Below are 19,866 nucleotides of genomic sequence, written 5' to 3'. Positions count from 1 at the left end.
ACTGTTTTGTTTTCCGGGGCTTCAGGAAATCTTCTACTCTTTTCTCACAAGCTATGATTGGCAGCAATTTAGTAAACTATACCTTTGTAAGCAGAATTGAAACAAGTTTTCTCCCCTACCTGGTCCCTCCACCATTCAGAAACTCACAGTGTTCTTTCATGGAAATACAGTTTTTTGCATCAGTTCAATAATCTCTTTTCCTCGGAAGAGGACACAATTCAAAGCATAGTTATAGTACTAAGGCTTTGCTGGAATGTCATATTTGAAAAAACAGGTGTAAAGGCCTAGGACTGGCTTTATGGACCCGATAAAGCCCCTGGGAAGCCTTGCTTCTGGGCTTCCGGACAGACAGCCTCGAGGTGAGGGACCGTCCTGCCCTCTGGCAGGCTCAGGGAGGGGTATCTAAATGTGCCTAATGACCCTGCCCTTGTTTGCTGTGCTTTTCCTGAACGCCGCCCGCCAGCTTTCTTCTTTCACTGGAGATGGTATTTAAGGTGCGTAGAGGGCAAATTAGTTTTCCTTCGCTACCTCTTCCTACTTGTTTTTTTCATGTATATTTTGAGAAAGCACCAGAGTAATGGGGGAGGAGCAGAGAGCAAGGGGGAGAGAGAATCCCCAGCACGTTCGCACTGTCAGCACAGAGGCCTTGAACTATGAGATCATAACCTGAGTTGAAATCAAGCGTTGGGTGCTTTACCGGCAGAGCCACCCAGGCACCCACTTCCTACTTCTTCATGCATGTGCAATAACACAAGCAACTACAGATGCTGCTCAGTAACCTACAGGAAGTTTATTTTATACGGTAATCAGTAGAACCCACCTGATCTTACTACTTATTTGCAGGAGACAACGCTTTCTAGATGGGAGTCCACGCTTTACTCAGGCCTTCAGCACCAAACCACCAAGGCTCCCTCTTTCTGGGAGGTAAGTGATCCTCTCTTGACTTACAGAAAATCAAACCATGAGGAACTGATTAAAAGAGAAAAACCTGCTTTGGAGGGATTGTTTGATAAGAACTTCAAATGAATCACCATCTTTTATACCAGTGTTACTTAACCTTTGAATTTATTTTTGTCCAAGGCTATGAAAACAAACTCTTGCTAAAAACAAAGTGCCGTGTCACAACTTGAGAATTTATCTATTCTGTCCCCAGACAAGTCAAACCCATCCCAAGCCTTAACCTGTATCTGCTTTCCCTCCTCCTTCCTTGGCCTGAGGTCTTGTGCGTTCAGCGTCCTCAGGAACCCGCTAGTAGTGACTTCCCCGCTATAGCCGGCCCCTCCCATTGAAAACCTAAGGCACACAAGCCCTTCACCCCCACTCCATTGTTCCTCCCTCCAGCAAGCCAAAGCTCTAGAACAGTCTTACTACCTCCATTTCTTTGCCCCTCGGGTGGTCAGTGATGACCTCCGTGAGGTTGCCGGTGGCCAGTGCCCACACCTCATCCTTCCTGACTGGCATGGAGTCACTTCGTAGTGCTGGTCCCTTCCTCTTTTGTCAAACGCTCTTCCCTGGACTTTTGATGACACAGCTCACCTACTGCTTTCCCTCCTGAGTCCCTGCTGGATTGTCCTTCTCTGGCCACAAAATATTCCGAGGCTGTCTTTCCCCTCTCTTCCTGGAACAGCAGACATTTACAGCTGGGCTTCCCAGGCCCGCTCCTGTACCCTCTGTGAACAAGCCTGCGATGATCATGCCGAAGGTGAATCAGGTCAGGTCGATGTCCTCCCACTGGTTGTACGACGGTGACCAAGCTCCTCCTCTGGGCCCTATCCACCTCTGTCCAGCTTCCTTCTCACCCTGCGTCCTGTCACTCCTGTGGTCCAGCCATGTGTGTTCTTTCCATTGCTTTTGAACATTTAACCCAGCCATGACCATTACTAGGTTTTCCAGCTTCTCATTTTTCAAATGGGACAAAGAACTACTTACCTCCTAGGGTCATTTTAATGACTGAGTAAAAATAAGAGTAAAGCACTTAAATAGAACAGGGCTGGCCTACGGTGGGCTCTAAGTGTTAACCCAGTTATCACGCACCTTTGTCTACACTCTGTTTTCCACACAGCCCCTCAAATAATCCTTAAAAAAAAAAAAAGCCAGATCACATCCTGGCTCTGCTTAGCACCAACTACAGTTTCTGCTCTCAAAACCAGAAGTCCTCACCGTCCTACGGTCTCTTTGACCCCCTCTCCTACCAAGTTGCACTTAACCTCCTTGCTGATCCTTACACAGGCCAAGCACACTTTTTCACTTGTGGTTCCCTCTACCTGGAAAGTACTTTTTCCAGTTAGCTATATGGCTTACTCTCTCTCTCCCGTCAAGGGCTACAAAAGTGCCATCAGAATGACTCTCCTTAACTACCGACCACGCTTTGTTTTGTCCTTCGCATTGTGGGATGTACAGCAGCATCCCTGGTTGCTGCCTGCTAGTTGCCGCGGTACCCACTGCCCACTTGTGACAATGAACAGTGTTTCCAGATATTGACAAGTGTCCCCTGGGAGGCAGAACTGGCAGAGTCCAAAAGAAAATCACAATGGTCTCCTTCCTCCTTTTCTGTGTAACTTTGCATGCAAATACATACTTGTATATGCCAACGCAGTCCGGGGTCCCCCCTAAAATATCATGGCTGCCTTTCCGTATCAGAACAAGAAGAGCTGCAGAGTACTCCTGCATCTGCTCAGGTGAGTTTGACTCGAGCTCTACTGGTGCCCATTTAGGTTTGTTCTTTCCATTTTTCACCAGTACAAACAATGCTGCGATACACTCATTCTAGGACACAAAGTGAGTGTTCCTATAAAGGGAACTGCCGGGCAGAGAGAGCTCGGTTCATGATTTGGGCACATCCAGATTCTTGCACTGGCCTGTAAGCCTCTCTCCTTGAGAAACTCCAGATCTCATTCACCTGGGCACCCCAGAGCCCCGCACAGCTCAAGGCCCACCCTAGAAGCCTAAATGTCTGCCAAATGCAAGAAGGAAGAGACACCTGCCTCTCTCTCTCTCTGATTCTTCCCATCACATCTGAGAGTCTCTAAGAAGCATACCTATGCTCCATCACTTTGTTTCTGGGAACTTCTTTCCAGAACTGAGTCAATTCTGCTGGGCCCGTGCCAGAGGACTGTTCCATTTCTGCAGCCATTATCAGAAAACGGTCTTGGGCAGAGACTGTTAAACCTGCATTCCAAAAGAGTAACTTATGATTAATATTAAACAAGAGCCTTTACAAAGGGTTGGACATGTGGTTTAAGGCATTATTCTAGAAAACTGTGGAAAAAGGACGATGGGAACCACCTTAAAAAGGAAAACGTTTTTGTAAAAATCAGGACTTTTTAAAAAATTCTATTTCAACTGGTATCAGTTTAAACAATTTTATGTATTAAAGAGACCATTTAGCCATCTCATTTTACACATGCGGAAGTGGATGCCTAAGAATGCAGCGAGGTGACTTGTTGACGCTCTGATTTCCAGATTCTAGTCCAGCTCTACGGACTTCTCACCCGGCCCCACGTGCCCCAGCGCACCCTCTGCGGCCACCAGACGCCAACTCACCTCCGTGGGGAGACACGACTATATCAACGGAAGCCCCAGGGTCACAACTGCTGTTGCTTGGCTTGACTCTGTACTTTTCGGGGGCAGTTGTTCTCACCTGTTTATAAATACAATAATCAGATAACTAACAACATAAAGATAAAAATGCTTCTGGGGAGTAAATGGCTTAAAAACGATTTTTAGAAAACTAGCAGTTAATAATAAAGTCTACAAAACAACCATGGTGGTCAAGCATAGAATGTAACTTTCCCCATCAACAGGAAAACAGTATCTTAATCTATTTTTTAAAATATTCATTAATCTTGGAAGTCCAACTGTCACTCAGCCTTCTGTTTAAACAAAAACAATCTGTGAAGTATCCTATCTGGCAATTGCCTAAATTTAATACAGATTCCAAAATACTGTGTATTAGGACATGTGACAAAAGTGTTGTCAAAGTAAAAACGCTAGATAATCAAAGAACATCCAGAACATCGTAGTGGTGCAATCTAAATTAAACAGACAATTCAGGGAAATAATCTCTATGCTACGGGGCGGTGGGAGACTCGGCCATGAGGTTAGCATCCAGCATAAGCTACGTTCCAGAACTGTATCACACTTGGGGGAGCATACACTCGTGATTTTATACTTTTATGTTTTTGCTATTATGAATTATTTATATGATGAAGAATGATTTCCCTTGGGTTTTTATTTACAACAAACATTAAAGCCTGAGATTAATTTGGACATTAGCCTATTACGGCTCATTCAAGAGCGACATACAGATCCTAGGGCAAGTTCTGGATACGCTACGCCCTGTGGTTCATACGTAAAAACACTGTGCAAGTCACAAATGCCCAATCTTTCCATTAGAATGTCTGAAATCAGATTTCCACCTATAATCTATTGTATCTTTCACACACTTACCTTAAATGCCACGATGTTTTTCGTTACATTTGTCAACACTATTAAAGTCTTCTTCTCTCCAGATTCTGTACTTCCAAAATACAGTTCTTCTGCTGGGCTAGGTGGTGACAAAAACATAAGGCAGTTGTAGAATTCAGAATAAATGACAATCTAGCTGGAAGAAAAGTGTTTGATATTTTATGCTTATTTGTATAAAGAGATTTCATCAAAAAAGATCAGAAAACAATTACCTAATATCGTTTGTGTTTAATCTTACTAATTCATTGCATGCTGTTTAAAAGTCCTGTGGTTGGTTTCCCCAAGATCAAAAGCTAAATAGAAAGAATAAGATGATTCTGAATTGACCTATAATCAGCACCTTCTAAAGGTGCCTTTAATCTCTTTGGAAGGTTATAGATAATCAAAACAGAGAAGAAACTGCCACTTCAACTTTAATGACAAACAGATTAGAATGGGGCATAATTTTGAACAATCATTACAGATCTCTTGAAGTAACAAAGACCTTACTATATAAAGGCTTTTTCTAAGTAATATGGAATACAAAAAACATAGAAGTAAAATTTGGGGTGGGAAATATTTGTCAAACAGTAAAATCAGTGGGCAGCAAAATACAAATTTTACTATTACTTGCCACTGTAGAGCTCATGAACTAAAAAAAACTAAAGGACTGAAGCAAAGTTTGAGTAGTTTTTATTCTTTTAATGTTTATTTTTGAGACAGAGTGTGAATGGAGGAGGGGCAAAGAGCAAGGAAGACACAGAATCAGAAGCGGGCCCCAGGCTCCGACCTGTCAGCACAGAGTCCCAAGTGGGCTCAAGCCGTGAGATCATGACCTGAGCACAAGTTGGACGTTTAACCGACTGAGCCACCCAGGCGCAGGTGCCTCCAAACAATGGGCAGAACAGTGTTTTTGTTTTAGATAAAAAGGTGAATTGTTCACACTGTCCTTGACTATATATGTAAGTAGATTCATTTTATATCAGGAATGTCTGCCTATCAGAGATTTATTTGAAGAACACATATTTTTAAGGACGTGCTCTCCTAGGAGGGCTTTGTCCAGCTTTGGACAAGACAAATGAGCACGGCTGCTGCCTTACTTTTAGAGCCCATCTGAAATGTAACACAGAAAAGACAAGAAGGTTATGAATCTCAGAAGTACTCTCAGTAAGCAGCAAAAAACCCATGCGATTTCTGGGAGACAGCTGCTGTTGGGGTGCCTGTGTCTGTGGAGGAGACGTGCTGGGACTTTTCTGGGGGTGGAGGCGGGGGGGGTGCCGAGCCCAAGCTGCAGCCCTAGAAGCTGCCCTGCCTACCCTGGCTCTAACCAGCTCTCCTGGCCAACTCTTCACGCTCATGAGCCAAGATCTCGGGTGTCCACAAGCCTCCAATGAAAAGTGGGAAACTTCTAAACCATTATAGGAGAAGAGGAGAAACAGACTTCCCCGGGGGGAAATGGCAAAGAAAAACCATGATCAGCACAATATGCATATGGGACCTCCTCCAGCCTCCCCCCCCCACACACACGGTAGAGATAAATCCAAATATAACAGTAATCCCAATATATGTTAACAAGCCAGTCTTCTCTCAGTTAGAATATCAGAGTTTTTAAAAGTCTGGCTCTATTGGTCATTAGAGTCATACCCAAAAGAGTTACATAGAAAGATTCCAACTATGGAACAGAAAATGATACATTAGGTCATCAAAGTTGGCACAGCAATATTAACATATGGCCATATAAATTTATCAACTAAAAGCATCATTAGTGAGAAAATCTTTATGTAATGATAATTACAAATGATCCTGAATCTCAGACGAAGTAACCCAGAAACAAAAATAGAGATCTGCTGAACTTGGGCTTTGGTTTAAAAAAAAAAAAAACTAGAAAAAAATCTATTTTTCTAGTCCAGCTTTAGCTTTTAGAAAGTCACACTGATAAGTGCTTAGTTCACTGTCATCTCTGGCATTCTCAAAGTTGTCCAAGTCAAACACTATCAGTAAAATGAGAAAAATATATGCTGTTCAGATTAACTCTTCATATATGAATATTCACTTTTATTACCTGATGTGAAATGAGGGCGCTTTAAACACACTCAATGGAATAACAAAAAGATAAATAAAAATGTCTACTACGTCTGGAAACCAAGGTGAGTCTCTGGATAACCTTTGATTAGAAAACTTTTGTACTCTTTTTCAAACTGTAGAAATACATTTTCCCTCAGGTGATCAAGACAGATTATTTAAAAAGGCATAGTTAATAAAATCCTCAACTCTTATTACCTGATGTGTAGTAAGGGCCCTTTAAACACACTCAATGGTTTCTTGAAAGCTTTCATTTTGGAATCAACCTTTTCATTCTCCTCTGCTTTGGAAGTATGTTCGGTTATGTTAATCTAGAGACCAAAAAAGGAAGAGATAAAGAAATTTAGTTTCATACTGACAGCCAGGCAGTTCATTAGGTGAAAAAGTATACATTATAGTGATTCAATCCAAATTATAATCTTTAGCATAAGCTTATTACACCTAAATTACATATTTAACATATATTAACATGACCATTAACAGGTTTCGGTGCCTACTACAAATAAGTCACTTCAGAAAATATAATATGGGCTTTCCCTTAGGGTCTTTAAATTTGTTGTAAATTATATTTATTCTTCTATCAAGCCCTTGATGACTCATAAAAATATAGCTAAGTGCTCTTTCCAAAACTGATATAGAGGAAGTAGATCAAAGGTTTTAAACTACTTTTACTTTATCTCTGATAAAAAATATTTTTGATAACACAATTCCTTCAAAGTGCGTTTTGCCCATTATTATAAAAATGCATGAAATCGGCCCTGTCATACACCATGAAGACACTACTGGTTAGCCAGTGACCTCCTTCCTCTTTCTTTTCACATACAAAACGTGAAAGGACAGGAAGTTAGACGAATTACCCAAAATCACACAGCTAGCTAGTTGCAGAACTGTGGACAGGCCACAGCTTTTGACTCAAATTCATTTTATTGTTAAAACTACCTTTTTTAGGAGAGCTGTTTGTTCTTCACTGCAAATCGTTTCCAAGGTTTCTTTGCCATCACTTTCTAGATCTTCTTTACTGGAAGCTTCGTCTTCACTGGCAATGGGCCCATTTTCACACAGCGGTGTCTGGAAGTCATCGTCTACTAGTGGTGGGTAGCTGTACTTGAAAGGGTCCTACGAGAAAGGCATTTAGAACAGCCTAAGAGCTGGGCAGACAAATACTTCCCTGAGTAAGGTTGAAAATCCACTGTCCCGGCCAGCAACCAAACCAAGACAAAAAAAAAAAATAAATAAATAAGGGGCTTAGTGAATTTAAAAAGGAAGCATTTCAAAACACAAGGGGAAAGAGCAGTGTGTGTGCAACTGACTAGCTCTCTGTAAGAAACCACGTTAGATCTTTAACTCATTCTTTGCCCCAAAAACAATTTCAGATGAATAAAAACTTGTAAGTATGTTTTTAAGTTGTTTTTTTTTTTTAAGTAATCTCTACACCTGATGGGGGGCCCGAAACCATGACCTTGAGATCAAGAGTCACTTACTCTTCCAATGGAGCCAGGAAGGTGCTCTGAAAGTGTAATTTTAAAAAAATATATATAAGCTTACAACAACAACCACATCAACAACATAATCTCCAGGAAAACCCATAGAAGGATAAAAAACAAAACAAAAAACGGGCACCTGGCTGGTTCAGTCGGTACAGCCTGTGACTCTTGATCTCAGGGTTGTGAGTTCAAGCCCCATACTGGGTATAGAGCCCACTTAAAACAAATACATTTAAAAACAACAACAACAATAGAAAACCTAAGTAGCGAAGACCTTTCTAATCATAGCACAAAACCCAGCAGGCATAAAAATACTGATAAAAAATGAGCACGCTAAAATGAAACATTTCTGAATAACAAAAAAAACCCAACAATCAACCCCCCCAGCCTGCCACCACCAAAAACAAAATAAAAAATGCTTTAAAAAGTTTTTTTTAAAGCCACAGTTGGAAAAATATATAGCCCATGTATCAGAAACAAGACAGCTTTTGCAAGTATGTACAAATCAAGAAGAGTAATAATAGAATTTAAAAAAAGATACAGAGTTCTTAAAGAACAGAGTACCTTTTAAATCATACAAAAATGCTTGACATCACTTATAATAATACAAAATGCAAATTCAAACCACACTAGGATATTTTTCACCTGAGACTGACAAAGGTGACAAAAAAGTGTCTGCAGCACTGGCAAGGGTGTGGTTCAGGCATCGCCACATGACACTGGGAAATGAGCACAATCTCTTTAGGGGGACACTGGCAACAGCTATCCAAATGGAAACTACAAATACCAACCGACCTGGTGACTTTAACTCGAGGAACGCACCTTCTACTTACACCGCTGCACCCATGTACACTGCAGCACTCCTACAGTGGCAAGATTAGAAAACAACCAATAGTCCTTGTGAAGAGAAGGGATTACATACGTAATGTTACATCCGTACAATGGAATATTCTGCAATGGTGTAAAATATCAGGTAGACCTCTGTGAATCACTGTGGCATAAACTAACAAGATATGACGTGGAAAAACCCGTGAAACAATGTACACTCTGTGACCATTATGTAAAAAAGGAAAATGGACAGAGTATCTCCGGGAGAGAAAAGTTGGACACCGTGGGAGAGACACATGCTGGGCACTATACTGCTGTCCTTTTCAGTCCTCACTATTGTTTGCTTTTAAAACAATCATGTATAAGTACTACTTTAGGGGAAAAAATTATGTTAAAGAATAGTAGTCCTACTATAATTCTGAGCAGTCCTAAAAAAAAAAATACCATTAATTCCAGAGAAGGGAGATAACCTTTTGTACTCCTAAAAATAAAAATAATTTTTACTAGATGCTATTAATTTTAAGTTTATTTATTTTGAGAGAGAGAGAACCCCAAACAGGCTCCTCACGGTCAGCATGGAGTCTGTTGCGGGACTCGAACTCACGAACCCGTGAGGTCATGACCTGAGCCGAAATCAAGAGTCAGACGCTTAACCAACTGAGCCACCCAGACACCCCTAGATGCTATTAATTTTAAGATATAATAATTCTAGGGGCAGATTATTAAAAACAAATCAAATAGCTGGTTTAACTAAAGGTAGTACCTGAAATGAACCATATTGTGCTTTTCTAGGACAAAATGTAAAATATAAAGTTTCAAAATAGGAAAGCGGCAAATTTCAAATTAAAGATATTGGTTCAAGTTTTTCTAACCAAAGAAATCAAAAGGACACTGTTTTGCCAGGTAGGCAGTATCTGAAGTAGATAGTAAAAATCAAACAAATGAAATATTATCAACAGGCTAACCCAAAGCACACCAAATCCATAGGTTTCATAGTTTATAAGGAAATTCTTTACACAGTATGTTTCATTACTATGTAGCATTAAAAATTTAACACATACCTACTTATTCTCGGTCTCTTATTTGTAAGTAGTAAAACCATTTGAAAAAAAGTTGATAATACATATTATCTTTTAAATTAAAAAGACTGTTAAACAGTAAAAAGTGGAAGCAAAATGAGACACATGAAAAAAATTCAGTAACTCACACTGGAGTACTATGTAGCCATAAAGAAGACTAAACCAGCTTTTCGCATTGATGCGGAATGATCTCTAAGACATGTTGTAAAGAAAGCAGGATGCACAATGGCATAAAAATACACTACTTGTGTAAAAGTGAGGAGAGTGAGTTACGTATTTGCTTATGTGCATTACATGTAAACTGTATTGCTTATACAGGCAACACGGGTTCCTGGAAATAAATCTAAAAGATAGAACTGGGAAGGAGAGAGTGATTGGGATAGCAATAGGAAGACATTTTACTGAACACTTAAGTCTGAGTATTCGTATTGAATACCAAATACTTTCCAGTTTAGAACCATATAAATATATAACCTACTCAAAATTAAAATGTAACAGTTCAAAAACCTACACAAACATGTCTATAATGGGACTATTGTGGAGTATCTATGATCTTTCTCTGGACAGTAAGGTACTGCTTTTTCTTTTTCCTTAAGGCAAGAACACGGCCTAATGCGCCCCGATCCAGTCTTATTTTAGAAACACACTTCAGGCACCGTACTTACAGTCCCACCCATGTGCGGGGGCAGGTACTCCACACTGACGTAGTCTTGGACTTCATTCTTACTGGTAAACTTCAACAAGCTCACTGCTTCTGGGCCAAGCCAGGATTTCACAATTTTGAAAGCAGCTGAGGAAAAAACGGTCACTTCATTAAATCCATTCTCTTTCTCAATTAATTTACTGTATGTGCTAATGCAGGTCTTCTGATACTGGTTTGGGCTAAACTCTGTTAATATGTATCTTTCTGTGGTATGATAATTAGCATTCACTAATTCCTGCTGGCATTTACACAGTGGCTATCCGGTATGGGTTCCGAATGTTCCAGGAAGATTCAGGAAGATTGAATCACCTTGATGTGCACCAATAAACTTAACAGGGTTTTGGCCCGTGTACAAATCTGTCAATGATCCCGACCACTAGGACGCCCAGACACGGAATCACACGGCGCTGTGATCTGGGGGGTAACTACACAATAGTATGGAAAGAGTCATTTTTCCTTACACTTCTGACAAACGCCCAACCTGAAAACCTCCTCAAATGGGAAGTCGAGAAGGAAATAGCTCTCCTTATTACGGGTTTAAGCTAGACTCAGACTTCCATCCTAACCCTAAATGTCCCTGCCTCTCTCCCAAGCCCTGCACCTTATAGAATTGTGAGGAACTCACGGAATCTGCATGAATAAACCGTTATCAAACACAACTGTTTATTTACAATCTTGTTCTTTCATGTCATTCTAATTTAGATTTAAGTTTTTTAAACCTTGTTTCCATTCTGACATTCTAACCACATTTTAAACAAATTAAAAGAGGACTCCTGCATTAAATTTGCAAAACCATCAATGAAAAAAAATCAGGAAATAAAACATTCAAGTAGGCTACTTGAATGAACTAAAATCCTAAATCTGATTTTTTTATAATAGCTTTATTGAGATATAATTCACATACCATAAATTTCACCCCCTTTAAAGTATGCACATCAATGGCTTTTGGTGTATTTAGATGGTTTTATAAGTATTACCATTACCCTATTTTATTTGAGAGAGAGAGAGAGAGAGAGAGAGAGAGAGAGCGAGCGCGCGCACGCGCGCGCACACGCATGCACACGAATGGGCAAGAGGGACAGAAGGGGAGAGAGAGTATTAAACAGGCTCTGCCCTTGGCACAGAGCCCGATGTGGGGCTGGATCCCATAACCCCGGGGTCATGCCCTGACCCGAAAGAGTAAGATGCTCAAACGACTGAGCCCTCCAGGCACGCAGCCAGGCACCCCTCCCCCCACCACGGTCTCATTTTAGAACATGTCGTAACACCGAAAAGAAATCCCTACCTGTAAGCAATCTCTCCTTCCCCTCCCATCCCCCCATTCTCTGACAACCACTGATCTACCTTCTGGATTTGCCTATGGTGGATACTGCAGATAAATGGAATCATACAACGTGGTTTTTCTAGTTGGCTTTGTTCACTCAGCATGTTTTCAAGGTTCATCTCTGATGTAGCATGTATCAGTGTGTAATTCCTCTTTATGGCTAATTTTCCATCTTATGGATCTACAACATTTGTTTATTCATTCATCAACAGCTAAAGCCTGAGTAGTTTCTGCTTTTTACTACCATGAATAATACTGCTCTGAACATCTGTGTACAAGCTTTTGTGCAGACATGTGCTCTCGGTTCTCTGGGGAACACGCCTAGGAACGGAACTGCTGAATGATATGGTACTTCCGTGTTGAGCTTTTTGAGGAACTGCCCAATTGCCTCCCAAAGTGGCTGCACGGTTTTACATCCTCACCGGTAATGCACGAGGGCTCCAGAGTCGCCACAGCCTCAACACGTGCTCCTGTCTTTTTGATTATAGCCATCCGACTTGGTGTGAACTTGAATCTCATTTGGTTTTGACTTGTAGTTCTCTAATGACTAATGGTGTTGAGTATCTCGCTATGTGTGTTTATTGTCCATTTGCATATCTTTGGAGAAATGTCTATTCAAGTCTTTTGACCGTTTTAACTGGGCCATTTGTCTTTTTATTGTTGTGCTATAAAAGCTGTTTATATATTCTAGACATAAGTCCCTTATCTGATGCACGACTTGTAAATATTTTCTTCCATTCTGAGAGCTGTCTTTTCACGTTCTGAATGGTGTCCTTTGAAGTACAAAATTTTAAATTTTAATGAAGCCCAATGTATCTATTCTTTTCTTCTGTTGCTTGTGCTTTTTTGGTGTCTTGTGTAAGCAGCCACTGCCTAATCCAAGCCACAAAGCATTATTTCCGGGGCTCCGAGTCTCGCAGCCCCAGATCTCATGTCTAGGGCTCGAACACATTTTGCACTAGTGTTCGTCCCCGTAGGGAGGCGGAGGCCCAGCCTCATTCTTTTCACTGTGCACATTCAGTCGTCCCAGTATCACTTATTACAAAGACCACTGCTTCCTGCGAGAGATCTTAGAGGACAGGCAGCCAAGCAGCACCCAAGGCGCGCCTCGTCCCACCAACACAACTAGGTAACTACCAAGTCATCCCAAATGCCCCACCAATCCATCTGCAGACGGGCAGCACAAACTACACGTAAAGGTAGAGAAGCAGCCGCATCGAGGAAGGTAGAATGCAAGGAGGCCCGGCCTGGGAGAGAAATGGATCGTGGCTGCTACGGTGGGAAGGGAGCCTCGGGGTCACGGGAAGGGCGAGAGACAGACTAGCACGCAGGGGGGCATATGGGCCGAACGTGGACAGCAACAGGCTTGGAAGCTGAGAGGGCCTGCATGTTGTGAGTTCTTGCAAGCAGCGGGGCTGAAAGCCTGGAGTTCTAAAGGTTAGCATGCTTGGCCCTGGGAGAGCTCAGAGGACATGGCGCTGCTCTCGGAGAGAAGGCAGGGCAGACAGGCCATGGACATACAGCGAGGAAAGAGCCATCTGAAGAGTGCCTTGGGCACAGAGTGCAAAGGGTATCTGCTCGTCTGGGAGCACGTTGCAGAGAGGCAGCATTCATGGAGAGATCCCTCCTGGAACAAAGAACCTGGCAGGTATTGTTTTACTGCCCTGCCCCTCAGCATGAGCCGGGGCCACCTGTAGGAGGCAGTGCAGTGCTGACACTTACCACCTAATCTGCTTACCCCAAGCTCCTCCACATCGCTGTGTTCTGGAAGAACCATCCTTCCCAGTCCCGCCTGCCTAAGCCCCAGGCCAGCAGGACCCTTTCCCTAGAAGACCGGCCCGAGGCCCTGCCAACGTGGTGTGCCCTGACCCAGGAGTTTTGTGAGGCCTCAGATCTGGCAGCAGCAGCAACACGTCTCATTTCACAAGCAGACCAGGGCACACCTGGCTTCAATGTGCCGCATTCAGGCCAAACAACAAAAACTGCCCACGACATCTGCAAATGACTGGCCTGAGGATGAAGCAGCCTGGACACAACAGCAGAGCACACAGAGCACACACTGGAGACGGTCCCGGGAGCACCTGGCCCGGGACGCTTACACAACAGGGCACCACAGGGCCTCTTCTTCATAAAGCCATTGCCCTCAAGAACAGGAGATGGAGCTGCCTTTCCTAACAGTCAGAGACAGGCACAGAGACTTGCACAAAATAAGAAGATAGAGAACAGGGCAAGGCCAGGGCCAGAGATCTAAGTGAAACATAAGTAGCATGTCTGATAGAGAATTTAAAGCAATGATCATAAGGATACACTCACTGGACTTGAGAAAAGAGTAGCAGGCATCAGTGAGACTATTACCACGGTGATAGGGAATAATAAAGCAGAGATAAAGGGCTCAATAAAGGAAGTGAGAAACACACTTAAAGAAAATGGACAGCAGGCCGGAAGAAGCAGAGGAACCAATTAGTGACCTAGAAGACAGAGTAATGGAAAATAATCAAGATGAACAAAAGAGGAAAAAAAAGAACTATGCAAAATGAAAATCGACATAGGGAACTCAGTGCCTCCATCAAATGTAGTAACACTCATATTATAGGAATCCCAGAAGAAGAAAGAGATAAGCGGGCAGAGAATTTATTTGAAGAACTAATAGCTGAAAACTTCCCTAATCTGGGGAGGGAAACATATCCAGATCTAGGTGGCACAGAAGACCCCCCAAAAATTAGCAAAAGCAGATCCACACCAAGAAATATTGTAATTAAAATGGCAAAATATGGTGATAAAGAAAAAATATTAAAAGCAGCAAGACCAAAGAAGACAGTTCCATACAAAGAAAACCCCATAAAGGTATCAGTGGATTTTTCAGCAGAAACTTTCTAAGCCAGAAATGGGTGGTATAATACAGAGTAATGAATGAGGAAAGCCTGCAGCCAAGAACAATCTATCCAGCAAGGTTATCATTCAGAAAAGAAGGAGAAATAAGAGTCTCCCAGACAAACAAAAACTAAAGGAGTTCATGACCACTAACAGAGACCTGCAAGAAATACTAAGGGGACTCCAAGGGGAAAGGAGAGATCAAAAGTGACTGTAAAAAGGTAGGGCACACAAAAGCAGTAAAAATGAGTATTTCTGTAGGAAATCAGTCAATGAGGTCACAAAATAAAAGGACGTAAAATATGACACCATATACGTAAAAGAGCGGGAGTAGAGGACGAAAGAACAGGTTCAAACTTAAGTGACTATCAACCTACTATAGGCTGCTATACGCAGAAGAGGCTATATACAAACATAATGGGAACTACAAATCAAAAACCACTAATAAATATGTAAACAATCAAGAGAAAGAAATCCAAATATACCACTAAAGAAAACCAGCAAATTACGAAAGAGAGAAAGACAAGAAAGGATCAGAGAAAATCTGCAAGAACCACAAAACAAGTAATAAGATGGCAATAAATACATAACAATCAATAATTACTTTGAATGTAAATGGACTAAATGCTCCAAAGACACAGGGTGACAGAATGAATAAAGACCCATCTGCATGCTGCCTAGAAGAGACTCATTTTAGACCTAAAGAAGCCTGCAGATTGAAAGTGAGGGGAAGGAGAAACATTTATCATGCAAATGGATGTTAAAAGAAAGCCGGAATAGCAATACTTATATTGGACAAATAGATTTTAAAACAAAGACTGTAACAAGAGATGAAGAAGGGCATTATATAATCATAAAGGGGGTAACCCAAGAAGAAAAACAATTGTAAATATCTGTGCACCCAGCATGGGAGCCCCCAAATACCTAAAACAATTAATAAGAAACATAAAGGAACCAGTAGATGATAATACAACAGTAGAGGATTTTAACGTCCCCACTTATATTAATGGGAAATCAGGTAAACAGAAAATGAACAAAGAAACAATGGCTTTGAGTAACACACTGGGCCAGATGGATTTAACAGATATATTCAGAACACTCCATCCTAAAACAGCAAAATACACAGTCTTTTTGAGTGCACATGGAACATTCTACAGAACAGATCACATATTAGGCCACAAACAAGCCTCAACAAATTCAAAAAGATCGAAGTCCTATCATGCATCTTTTCTGACAACAGTGCTATGAAATTAAAAGTCAACCACAAGAAAAAATTTGGAAAGACCACAAATACATTCAGGTTAAATAACATGTTACTAAACAATGGTCACCCAGGAAATCAAAGAAATACAAAAGTACATGGAAACAAATGAAAATGAAAACACAATGATTCAAAACCGATGGGACACAGCAAAAGTGCTGTAAGAGGGAAGTTTATACCCCGAAGCAAAAAAATTTACAAATAAAAAAACTGACCTTACACCTCAAGGAACTGGAAAAATAAGAAACAGAACCTAAAACCAATAGAAGGAAATAAAGAATAAAGATCAGAGCAGAAACGAATGATAAAGAAACAAAAACAAACCCAAAAAACAAAAGCAAAAAACACTGGAATAGATCAATGAGACCAGAAGCTGGCTCTCTGAAAAAAACCCAGTAAAACTGATAAACCTCTAGCCAGACTTATCAAGATAAAAAAGAGAAAGGACTCAAATGCATAAAAAAAAATCACAAATAAAAGAGGATAAATAACAACAAATACCACAAAAATACAAACAATTATGAGAGAACATTATGAAAAACTATATGCCAGCAAACTGGATGACCTAGAGGGACATAGATTATCACCAAAGAAATTGAATCAGGAATCAAAAAACTCCCAATAATCAAAAGTTCAGGCCCAGATGGCTCCACTGGTGAATTCTATCAAACATTTACAGAAGAGTTAATAATGATTCTTAAACTACTCCAAAAAACGTAAGAAGGAAAACTTCCAAATTAACTCTCTGAGGCCAGTATTAGCCTGACACCAAAATCAGATAAAGACACCAACTAAAAAAGGGAATGACAGGCCAATATTGCTGAGGAACACAGATGCAAAAATCCTCAACAAAAAGCTAGCAAACCAAATTCAACAATACAGTAAAAAAAATCATTCACCATGATCAAGTGGAATTCATTCCTGGGTTGCAAGGGTGATTCTATATTCACAAATCAATCAACACGATACATCATATCAATAAGAAAAGAGCCACATGATCATTTCAAGAGGGCAGAAAAAGCATTTGACAAGGTACAACATCCATTCATGCTAAAAATCCTCAACAAAGTAAGTTTAGAGGGAACATACCTTGACATAACAAAGACCAGACCATATATAAAAACCCACAGCTAACATCATACTCAATGGTGCAAAACTGAGAGCCTTCCTCTAAGGTCAGGAACAAGACAAGGATGTCCGCTCTCGCCACTTTGATTCAACACAGCACTGGAAGTCCCGCCACAGCAGTCAGACAACAAAAAGAAATAAAGGGCATCCAAACTGGCAAGGAAGAAGTAAAACTTGCACTATTTGCAGATGACATTTCTATATATAGAAAACCTAAAAGACTACATAAAAAAACTGCTAGAACTGATAAATGAATTCATTAAAATCACAGGATACAGAGTCAATGTAGAGAATTCTGTTGCTTTTCTATACACCGATAAGGAAACAGCAGAAAGAGAAATTAAGAAAACAATCCCATTTACAACTGCACAAAAGATATTAAGATACTTGGGAATAAACTTAACCAACGAGGTGAAAGATCTGTACTCTGAAAACTTAAACAATGATGGAAGAAATTAAAGATGATGCAAAGAAATGGAAAGACATTCCATGCTCATGAATTGAAAGAATAAATACTGTCAAAATATCTATACTACCCAAAGCAATCTACACATTTAACACAATCCCTACCAAAGTACTAATGGAATTTTTCACAGTAGAACAAATAATATTAAATTCGTGTGGAACCACAACAGATCCTGAAAAGCCAAAGCAATCTTGAAAAAGAAAAGCAAAGGTGGAGGCATCGTAACTGTAGACTTGGGCAGGGGGTGATGGGCATGGAGGAGGGCACTTGTGGGGAAGAGCACTAGTGTTATATGGAAACCAACTTGGCAATAAACTATATGAAAACAAATTGTGGACTTGAAGTTGTATTACAAAGATGTAGTGATCAAAACAGTATGGGACTGGCACAAACACACACATTGATCAATAGAACAGAACACAAAATCCAGAAATAAACCCACAGTTATATGGTCAAATAACCTTCAACAAAGCAGGGAAGAATAATGTTTGTTTTTCCAATGGAAAAAAGACAGTCTCTTCAACAAATGTTGGGAAAACTGGACGGCAACATGCAGAAGAATGAAACAGGACCGCCTTCTTATACTGTACACAAAAATAAATTCAAAATGGATTAAAGATCTAAATGTGAGGCCTAAAACCATAAAAACCCTAGAATAGAAGACAGGCAGTAACTTCTCTGACAAGAACTGTAGCAACTTTTTTCTAGACAGGTCCCCTGAGGCAAGGGAAATAAAAGCAAAAACAAACTATTGGGATTAAACCAAAATAAAAAGCTTCTGCACAGCAAAGGAAACAATCAGCAAAATTGAAAGGCAAATAACCTGCTAAATGGGAGAGGATATCTGCAAATGACATCTGATAAAGGGTTAGTATCCAGAATACATAATGAACTTTAAAATTCAGCACCCAAAAAACCAAATAATCCCATTAAAAATGGGCATAAGACATGAATAGCCATTTCTCCAAGAAGACATCCAGATGGCCAACAGGCATGAAAATATGCGCAACATCATTCATCATCAGGTAGATGCAAATCAAAACCATAATGAGATACCACCTCATACCAAATCAGAATGGCTAAAATAAAAAAAAAAAAAAACCACAAGAAAAAGGAGGTGTTGACGAGGCTGTGGACAAAAAGGAACCTTCAGGTTGGTGGGAATGCAAACTCAGGCAATCACTGTAAAAAACAGTGTGGAGGTTCCTTATAAAGTTAAGAATGGAGCTACCCTGGGCCGCCTGGGGGGCTCAGTCGGTTAGGTATCCGACTTCGGCGCAGGTCATGATCTTACAGTCTGTGGGTTCGAGCCCCGCGTCAGGCTCTGTGCTGACGGCTCAGAGCCTGGAGCCTGCTTTGGATTCTGTGTCTCCCCCTCTCTCTGCCCCTCCTCCGCTCATGCTCTTTCTCTCTCTCAAAAATAAACAAACATTAAAAAAAGGAAAAATACGGAACTACCCTATGATTCAGAAATCACAGCACCCAAATGATACAAGAACGCTAATTCAAAGGGACACATGCACCCTGATGTGTACAGCAGTATTATACAATCACATTGAAGTTGGTAAAGAATGTTTATCAATGCTTTAAAGATGTTTTTTCACCACAAAATGTATCATGATTGTCTTATTTAAGTGACTATAGCGATTTGGAGTACATTTTAGATTCATCTCACCTTCTTCCTCAACACCCAAAGCCCACGAGAGAACCTAGCCAAGGCCTGTGTTCTGTGACGTACCCCATCTGTGGGTGACAAACTGAGGCTTCTGGCTCTAGTTTTACCTGAATGTGGAACATCTTGATGCTGTTTTTAGAGAAGACTAATGTGTATCCCTAGAACCTGGGGCTGGAATGTTATCTGAGTTTGCTTAGGAACAGCCTTTGAATGTGCTAGCTCTGGCACCTTAAAAAGTATACACCAAGCACAACATAAACAAACATTCTTTTAAACAACCACAGAAATATGGCTAAATTGGGAAGAAGGAAATCAGACCTTTTGTTTTAGCAAACTATAAATAATATATATAACTCACCATTCATTATCCAAGGCATATCAAAGATCACCATTTTTGCTGAAAGACAAAAAAAATTCAATGAATGTGATTTGATATCACTATAGTATTATCACTTATAATCACAGTAGATATCACATTATAGTATGGCCGGCCTAGAAAAAGCTGGTGATCTAAATGTA

At 40.7% G+C, this 19,866-nt stretch overlaps 1 protein-coding gene across 7 annotated transcripts in view; it reads right to left on the bottom strand.

The window, feature by feature from the left end:
* MOSPD2 (motile sperm domain containing 2) overlaps positions 1-19,866 on the bottom strand; it is a 54,638-nt gene that overhangs the window by 7,187 nt on the left and 27,585 nt on the right. For 5 of the 7 annotated variants that reach the window (XM_029929825.1, XM_029929826.1, XM_029929824.1 and 2 more), the window contains 7 exons: positions 19,706-19,744; positions 10,585-10,709; positions 7,468-7,644; positions 6,727-6,839; positions 4,450-4,546; positions 3,544-3,640; positions 3,039-3,168 (listed from right to left, as the gene is read on the bottom strand). In XM_029929825.1, coding sequence (XP_029785685.1) covers positions 3,039-3,168; positions 3,544-3,640; positions 4,450-4,546; positions 6,727-6,839; positions 7,468-7,644; positions 10,585-10,709; positions 19,706-19,744 — 778 coding nt within the window. Of the gene's footprint in view, positions 1-820; positions 970-3,038; positions 3,169-3,543; positions 3,641-4,449; positions 4,547-6,726; positions 6,840-7,467; positions 7,645-10,584; positions 10,710-19,705; positions 19,745-19,866 lie in introns of all 7 variants that reach the window. The other 2 variants (XR_003905024.1, XR_003905025.1) reach the window with 1 other exon arrangement.

This window comes from Suricata suricatta, chromosome X, assembly GCF_006229205.1.
Source record: "Suricata suricatta isolate VVHF042 chromosome X, meerkat_22Aug2017_6uvM2_HiC, whole genome shotgun sequence".
Classification (NCBI taxonomy): domain Eukaryota; kingdom Metazoa; phylum Chordata; class Mammalia; order Carnivora; family Herpestidae; genus Suricata; species Suricata suricatta.
The sequence above is the reverse complement of the archived record's forward strand: the minus strand, read 5'-3'. Positions and strand labels throughout refer to the sequence as shown.